Genomic DNA, 9089 nt, shown 5'->3' with positions numbered 1-9089 from the left:
CAGGAAATGTTATTTCAGAAGGTTTCAATTTTCAAAATTTTTCGGGGGAGCATGCCCCTAGGAAGCTCTCGAATAAAGCGCTCGCTGGCCCCTCAGACAGTAGGAACCCCCCCCCACCACCACCACCACCACCACCGATAAAAATTCTGGCTACGGACATGACCTGATGCCTGTAGATGATTGATTGAATAAATTTGGTTAATCTATATGCAAAGTTGGAAAGTAAATGTGTCCTTATATACAACATTCTAAAACATTTATGGGTGGTTTCTTTTCAGGCCAAGACCTTTTGAGGCCATACCAGTACCTGACCACGGTGGATAACTGGAATTTTTACAAGGTCAAGGTCACCGGACCGATGACTAATCAGAACGTCAAGGTCACGTGCGAGGCGCTGGGGATGAGATACCCGTGCTACAGCTCGGGTAGTCCCGGGTGCACCAACGGCTGGACCTCGGGCTGCATCACGTATACCGCCACCATGGCTAGTTTCAGCTGTGGTACCCACTTCGACCTCTCGGTAAACCTGTGTGGAGATACTAACTCTGTGTACTGTCGGCCCCTTGATGACATCTTTGTGTACATCTCTGACTGGCTGAGCGATGACAGCGCCTGGGGACTGGACTACCAGACTCACACCTGGAACCTGCATGGAGCGAACTACAACGACAAGTACGCCCTGTGTGCAGGTAATGAGAACTACGAAGGCCCACAACGACACTTCCATACAGGTCTTTCACAGCCCTTCCACAGCACGGAAGAGGTGTATGGAAGGTATATCTCTTGGCGGCGCTGTGGAAGAGGTGTATGGAAGTGTCGTTGTGGACCTTTGTACAGAACGCATTATTTATATTTATGCCTAATGATAATTAAACTGTTCTCCCGACTCACACGAATCGCTGGTCGTCATCAGCTTTCTGGCCCACGTGTCTACAGCACTCGGTTTAGAAAGCTGATGACATTCCGTTAGTCGATTCTCTTGAGTTGGAGAACAGTTTAATTCTCATTATGTATTTTACCAAATCAGATGAACTTTCATGCTAACACCATTAATGTTGTTTCACACCAAAAAACAAACAAAACCAAGGCAAATATACAACACAAAAATCCTCACTACTTGTGAGAAATTGGGCTAGTCTCAATCATGATGTTTCTGACTCAGGGAGAAGAGTTGCTGTTACAGTTCTACTCGGTAACCCGTAACCCAGGTGAGTGGTGATACCATTCAGGTGGTAGCGCCATTAACCTTGAAGTGGCCAAATGGCCGTGTTACGTGGCGACCACTAAGTAAAAAAAACGGTTACTGGAGCAGTCTGTCAAATATGTTGGCTTCTGTATATTAAAATAAAATGCATTGTTTAACAACATCATCTACTCACATTTTAGTTATTGCTGTCGCCTTTTCCTTTTGGCACTAATCACAGCGCCGTTTTGCAACACTTGCAGATTTTGATGAGTGCATCAGCAGCGACCCCTGTCAGAACCAGGCGACATGCCAGGACCAGATTAACGGGTTCATCTGTCAGTGTGCGCCTGGGTATGCCGGAACACACTGTGAAACAGGTAGGCGTCTCTACAAGGTAATGCGCACACTAGTATGATTTTTATGGATGAGCATTGTTTAGGTAATTTAAACTTCGACATTTGAAGCTTTTCCCTTTTCTTTATGTAATACAATTTTGATATGACTTGATTGTTTTCCCATCGTCTCCATACCCTTACAGAGATAGACGAGTGCAGCAGCGACCCCTGTCAGAATGACGCTACATGTCAGGACGAGCTGAACGGGTTCACCTGCCAGTGTCTGCCTGGGTATGCCGGAACTCTCTGTGAAACGGGTAGGTTCATACCTTAAGAAAAATAGTTAGGCCACATTTACTTAATTTTATGGATGGCATCCTCTAAAGACCCCTAAGCTATTGCGCGCTGGCGAAGAAAACCATTTTAGCCAAAAAATGCTACCAACCCAAAAGAGTACAAACCTTGGACAACGGAGGATGGCACCTAAGCCAGGGCCTTGTAGGAAGCGATTAATCAATTCGCTCGCGGATGTCATCCATAGAATTAAGTCTGTGTTGCCTTAGTAGAAACTAAAAAAGAACAGCAAATTAAAGACATTGATGTACTGATATAACAATGCACTGATATAACAATAAATCAAGTTGTTTCATATAGTTCCAATTAAAGTAATCATTTAAAAACTTTATATTATGATTATGCAGATAGTAAAACTCACTCCATGTTTTATCGTCACAGATATCGACGAGTGTGCGAGCAGTCCGTGTTTAGGAGACGGAACTTGCGTGGATCACGTGAATGGCTACAGCTGTGTCTGCCCCAAAGGTTTTGTCGGAGACAAGTGCGAAACAGGTGTGGTTCTTTTTCCTTGACTTCTTACACGGCCCTTTTTCCACTAGGATAGAATTGTCCGAATCAATCGAGCCGGATCAAAGTGAACCTATTCTGCTCCGTCCGGACAATTCTAGCCTATGTTACACAAGCTCTCGGCCGGAGGTTACTTCGGGGGTGGCGGCCGGCCGCCAGGAGCGCGTTTAGTCAGGCTAGGACAATTTTATCCTAGTAGAAAAAGGGCCTAGATCCAGGCATCTCATGTTTGATGCTTTTGAAGACATGACTTAGCGTATGGATATTTAAGAAGCATCCGTTCTATGTTTTTTTTTTTTGTCTAGTCCCATACGCTGGCGGCTGCCTGCTGTTCTCCTCCAATGCCGTGTCCTATCCCGAAGCGAGCCAGGAGTGCCAGACCAGGGGAGGGCACCTGGTGGATGTGAAGGAGGCCGAGCTGCAGCGGCTCATCGCTGATTCCATCCCTGCCGGAAGTGACGTGTCCCCGTGGATCGGACTCAAGCTGTCGCCTGGAGTGATGACCTATGATGACGGGACCAGTGCCTCAGGTTCGATGCTATTAAGATTTTTGTCTTTGTTGAAATCTGTGTTCTCTTCTTTAACTTTCCCCTGCCTTTCCTTTGTCTTACCGTTATCTTTTTCTGTTCAAGACTCTCTCTGTTAAAGATGACATCAAAATTCTAATAACTTCTCCCCAATTAGAAAAACATTCAACGAAACGTACTTGGACAGACTGATACGCACACTTATACTCAGCCACTCAAAAAATACTTCCCTACACAGAAGTAATGATTCTTTACTAGCCCAGCTGCAGTGGTCCTCCGGTGCTCCCACCACCTCCTGTGACCTGTGTGCTTACCTGGACAGCACGGACGACTATCGCGCTCAGACCGCCTCGTGTGTGGAGCAGCGCCACTACGTCTGCAAGTCGGGTGGGTAACGTTCTCTTGTAGTTTAATGATATACATGCTCGTGTAACATTCAGTAGACTTCATAGCATGCCAAAAACTGGGGGTCTTCATGGTCTTTGGGAGCTTTTATGTGGTATTTTCTGAGTGCATATAGACAACAAATCCGGCCTGGTTGAATTGCCCTCGTTTTTCAGAACTGGGCTCATCAGAAAACAGCCGAAGACCACCAAACCCCCAGTTCTATAAGCCTGCTACGGAGGCTAACATTCAGGCCGTACATCTGGAGTCTTGGACGTACAACGAAGTCGAAGACTTCATAGAAGATATCAAATCCAGAGTTATCTTGATAATATTCTTTTACAAATGCATGTCTAAAAGGTAATTACAAGCATTCCAAATCTAGACATAATGGCGATAAACACAATGTTATTAAGAAATAGTTCCTATAGTATATCATAAAACTCAGAGTTGCAATGTATTCAACTTAGACCCGACGCCATGCGAGCAAGCACAGGACAGCTGTTCCAACAACGGTGTCTGCTCGACCTGCTTCAACGACTCCTACAGCTACTGTTCCTGTCTTCCCGGATATGAGGGAGGTCTCTGCACGCTAGGTATTGTTAGCCTCCTTCGCTGACTTCTGATGCGGCGGCGTTAATCTTTTCGGGGAGCGACGGGAGTTTTGCCGCGGAGTGACGGTTTTGCCGCCGAGGGACTTTGTGCGAAACCGTCTCTCCCAGGCAAAGTCCCTCGGCAACAAAACCTTCCCTCCGCTGCATAACTAGCATTGCTCACCGAAAAAATTAATGCCGCCGCATCAGAAGTCTGCGAAGGAGGCTGAGGTATTTTCGACTCTCATTTGATTACCATATAGTAGTTAAACGGTCATTTCTTACTGGAATGGCAGTATCGTTTTGGGTGGCAGAGCTGTGAGTACCAGGTTAGTATTTGCTCGACCAGACATGGTAGGTTGAAAGTACGTTAGTGGGGGGAAGATTGACAGGGAGAAAGACAGGAGGGGAAAAGGTTAGACTCAGGAAATTGTGTGGACGTAAAGGTCTCGGGATCTGACAGGGAGCCAGCAGGGATTAGAGTTCAGTAAGCAGAAAAATGCTGGGTGTGAAATCTCATATTTCTTGTTCTCAAGTATTTTAAGGCTGCCATTGATGTCGACTTTTACATTTAGATGTGGTAAAGCTAATCAATTGAATACAATAACAGATGAAGTAAGAAATCTGACTAATTTTAATTCTATAGATGACCGTTGGTTTGTCTCCTACAGACATTGACGAGTGTGCCTCCAATCCTTGTCAAAACGACGGAACCTGCCAGGACGGCCTCGACTCCTACCACTGTCACTGTCCTATTGGTTACGGGGGAGACAACTGTCAAACAGGTGAGTTATCAGACACCTTGACTAGCTGTGGGGGGGGGGGGCACAAAGTGCCCGAGCCAAGTTTGATGTCGAATAGCGTCCCAACGGCTTGCGCTAGGGCCACCAACTTGGCGACTTTTGTTATTAGATCCTTTGATCATTTAGCTAGTACCTGAAACTGAGTTTTATTACAATTTCTTAAAGTTTGTCCTTTTTTTAGACCTTGACCTGTGTGCCGATGTTGCCTGTCCGTTCGACTGGCAGTGTCAGGACCAAGGCAACAATTTCGTCTGCCTCGGTAAGAACGATTTCACATCTCTACTATACACGTTTTAGGCGATATAAGAAACAGGACTTATGTTTAAAAACACCACTGTCGTGTAGAAATTTTAATTATCTTGCCTCAAATAGTTGCAAGATCTTAAGATCTGATGATAATAACAGGAATGTACTATGATTTCAAATGAAATGACAAGTCATGCTGTTGTAATTTTTCCGCAATACGACATGATGTTTAAACATTGTTTAATAGTTGATTCTTTGGAAAAGTGTATTATGTACAGATTTAAGCCTAGAATCACACATATACATGTACTTATAAGCCCTATACATGGTTGGATGGATGTTTGGACTAATGAGAGTATACTTATCACCTATATAATGATACTAATTACTTCCTCAATCTATCTTACGTGCGTGAATTTTTATAGAAATCTGTCCATCAACAATTTGCAACGTTCTCTTTCCGCAGCCGGCACCACCAGGCTGGCGGAGCCCTACTCGTGCAGCAGCGCCTCCTGTCCGGACGGCATGTACTGCAGGGAGGAGGGCGTGGCATCTTTCTCGTGCAGAGCCGGGTAGACTCCCGACTTGGCTGATCTACAGAACAACGTGGCGAAGTAGAGTCGGAAAGACATAAAGCACGTTGGGCAGAATGAATAAAAGTTGTGCACTTGCCAACACGTCATTTGTCATCTTCACTGGGTTTTGACATTATGGATTTCTTTATTGTGTGTCAAGTGTTTTTGACACCAAACTGGAACATCGTAATCCAAACATTGCCAATGCCCTAACAGTAAACCAGGTCAGCACCTGGCAACACGGCTCATGGAATAAACCGTCTGATAAGCAAAGGAAGCAAAATGCAAACATTAAAGACTAGACTAAAGATTGTCTGCTTTTCAAAAGCAAAGTACAGTCGAAAAAGACGTGAAGCATGTTGGGCAGAATGAATAAAAGTTGTGCACTTGCCAACACATCATTTGTCATCTTTACCTAATGGCTTTTATTGGCTTATTGGCGTCTTGTTATGTACCAGTCACCTGCACTGCCTCCAAACAAGGAGGAACTCTGGACTCGGGACGTGACTTTGCGCGTGTCAACAGTTAGGAGGTCAGGGTCGGTTGGAACAGCGGCAGGGTCAGGGAACGGTTAGAACAGAGGCAGGGTCAGGGAACGGTTACTAGTGATGTAACAGTTACATGTGCAAAGGTTAGTGACTGATCGTTCAGTAGCTGGTGTGTTACGCCGAAGGGAGGTTATACCGGCTATACCAAAATGAATACAGATGCAGATAAGGTTTGTTACACCGTCTATACTAATACAGATACAGTTATATGGGCAAACGTTGAATGTGACAGGTCGTTCAGTACAATATAATATTCAGCCAAGTACCGAAGCATCGCGTGCCTGCAAAGCTAGTGTGTTACACTGAAGCTAAAGGGTTGTTATACTGGCTATACAAATACAGTTATAGGATATATAAGTTGTATGTTGCGCAGGAGGTACAGAGTGGTTATACCGGCAATACAAATAACCTCAGCTTCTGTGCTGAACAACACAATGAATGTTGACGTGTACGAAAAGTACGTGTAGATAGAAACACTTTGGTCATTAAATGCCGCATGGGAATTCCCAAAAAAACATGGCTGACAAAAGATAGAATAGCTCCAGTATTGAATTAGAACAAGCTTTAAAGCTGCATTAGTTGTAAGTCCAGTGCCTTCTTGACTTGACTTAGTCGAATCCTGGTGCCCCTGGCCTCGACTCAAAATGGCGGCCCAACAGTCCTTCAGTGGCAATAATGACTCCTACTATATCTAAGCCTTTTACATCCTGACGGACGCGTTATTTATCAGATGTACTGTGCCATGAGCAAGGGTTATATTTTAATGTTTCCCCCTGGCTATTGACTGAGTGACTACGTGAGTATTTATATAAGTACTAGCGCTGTTATCACAGGGCTTTGCACTTTAATCGTGAAAAGTAAACTGGCAAGGGTAAAGGGGCTTGGGATGTTTTTTTTAGTGAGGCGGTACTCACGGCACCCTACGCCAATCAGCAAACCGTCGGTCGTAGTTAAGAGAAGACCTTTGTTACAGAGAACACGACGTCCATTCTGCTAACCGCTGGCAACACGGTACAAACTGTTGTAATCACAGCACGTTGGAATCTTGAGGCAGTGAAGATGTGGATCTCCCTGATCTTGGTTTTCGCTCTGGCCGCCGGCCCGGCCTCACCAAGTAGGTGTTGTATCATTACTTCATCTTTTTATTGTGAGGATATAAAAAGAAAAACTAGAAAGGTAACATTTGCAAAGCATATGCATAATGTTTACCTTCGCATAAGGTCTGCTCTGTCAATTCTTACTCAAACACATTCATATATATGGTGGCAGGAGTCTAAATCCTTCCTGCTTTAAAATTGCAATATGATCTAACCCAACACCAGTTACCATGGTGAGAGACGTCTGGCCGGATCAGGTCATTGACCTTATTTGTTTGAAATGGAAGAAGAAAAGCTGGAAATTGAGCAAAATGAACATGTTTTCCTTCGGTAAATATAATAATATTACTAGATCAATATGGCAAAGGTCTGTTTTGGTACGGTCGATATATTAGGTGTAAGTTAAAGCTTACTAATCTTATGACCCTGTCAAGACCGAGCTTTTTTGGGTGTCTTGGACCGGGCTCACCCCCCCCCCAAGAACTCGTGTGATAGGTATATCGTATGACCACCAAATTACCAGAGAATGGTGTACTAGTAAAACTTAATCATGATATAATTATATTTAAAAAATATCTTGAAGTCGCTATAACATAATATGACGTCATTATGACGTCATTAATGTGATTTTAGTGGCCCAAACCGTCTAGATAGGTTATTCCCTAGAACTTAATAGTATACCCTAAAACTTGAAATGAAAGTTACTAGATATAAAAATGCTTTTCAGAAACCCGTTGCCATGGCAACACAAAAAATCATTAACCTATTCCAATGATATAAATTTGTTGCCAACTATATTTTAGGAAAAGTCACCAAGTTTGGTGGTTCTAGCGCTAGCCGTTCAGACGCTATCTGACATCAAAGTTAGCGCGGGCATTTTTAGCCCCCCCCCCGGTCTAGAAAGGATAAAATGTAAATTTCGTATAAAGAATTTTATACTACTGATAAACAGTATTAGTGAGCATCCCATTTTGTTCAATTTGATCGAGTTGTTTGTTCAAGTCTCATTTCATCGTCGTGTTCAATTGAATGTTCAACAATGAAAACAGTTTCTCTTAATTCTATGTTGCTCTTCAGCCGGAACGTTTTTGGTGACGTATTCGGGCTACGACTACTTCAAAGTGCCCGCCACTGGGCCCATGTCCAGCGCGAATGTCAAGGTTACTTGTGAACGAGCTGGTTACGTCACACCGTGTCCCGGGGACGGGGACTGCGGACACTCGTCAGCCGACTGTGTCCAGACCGGGCTTATCTACTGCGGGTGGCCCATGCATGACGTGTCCCTGGTTCTCTGCGGTGGCTATCCCATGGTCTGCCCTGCGCTGGACGGAGTGTACAGCTTCATGGCCAGCTATCATTCTGGCTCTGCCTGTGGTGTGGAGGGTAACGGCTGGTGCACCTACGGAAATGACTACAATGACCGCTTCGCCTTCTGCGCCCGAGGTGAGTACTTCACTACTTAACCCTCAAACCACGAATCTTACAATTTTTCCCCCATAATGCTTTGTACGAATATAGCTCTTTTTGACTCAGTTGTAACTTTTAAGTATGTATAGTTTCACCAATCTCTGAGAGACAATTTGACATAAAAAGGTGTGAATTTCTGCTCTTATCATAATTTATGCACCTGAAATTTAACTGTCTAGAATGTCCACATATACATGTGATATCAATGTGCCCACCATTCACTAAGCAATAACGCGTTGTGCGTATTAAATATCTGTGCTTATACATTTGTTTGATTTCACTGTGGCTGTTTTAGTTGAGGTTGACGAGTGCCGAAGCGCCCCCTGTCAGAATGGAGCAGTATGCCAGGACGGGGGAAACAGCTTCACCTGTCAGTGTGTGCCTGGGTATGCTGGAACTCTCTGTGAAATAGGTAGGCATTTAGTTGTCTTTTTAATGCAAACAAAAATATACAGTAAACATTT

General features: G+C 44.2%; 1 protein-coding gene across 1 annotated transcript in view; it reads left to right on the top strand.

Annotated features, from left to right (window-relative positions):
• The first annotated feature begins 282 nt into the window (after nt 1-282).
• Nucleotides 283-9089, top strand: part of LOC109481623 (fibropellin-1-like) — a 15480-nt gene continuing 6673 nt past the window's right edge. Inside the window, exons 1-11 of the mRNA XM_019784203.1 lie at nt 283-689; nt 1447-1563; nt 1725-1838; nt 2691-2915; nt 4561-4674; nt 4874-4951; nt 5405-5511; nt 5972-6083; nt 7035-7175; nt 8236-8601; nt 8921-9037. Coding sequence (XP_019639762.1) covers nt 359-689; nt 1447-1563; nt 1725-1838; nt 2691-2915; nt 4561-4674; nt 4874-4951; nt 5405-5511; nt 5972-6083; nt 7035-7175; nt 8236-8601; nt 8921-9037 — 1822 coding nt within the window. The 5' untranslated portion in view covers nt 283-358. The remainder of the gene's footprint in view (nt 690-1446; nt 1564-1724; nt 1839-2690; nt 2916-4560; nt 4675-4873; nt 4952-5404; nt 5512-5971; nt 6084-7034; nt 7176-8235; nt 8602-8920; nt 9038-9089) is intronic.

The sequence above is a fragment of the Branchiostoma belcheri genome, unplaced genomic scaffold (assembly GCF_001625305.1).
Source record: "Branchiostoma belcheri isolate BF01 breed outbred unplaced genomic scaffold, Haploidv18h27 scaffold57, whole genome shotgun sequence".
Lineage (NCBI taxonomy): Eukaryota > Metazoa > Chordata > Leptocardii > Amphioxiformes > Branchiostomatidae > Branchiostoma > Branchiostoma belcheri.
Note: the sequence above shows the minus strand (reverse complement) of the source record. Positions and strands in the feature narration are given on the sequence as shown.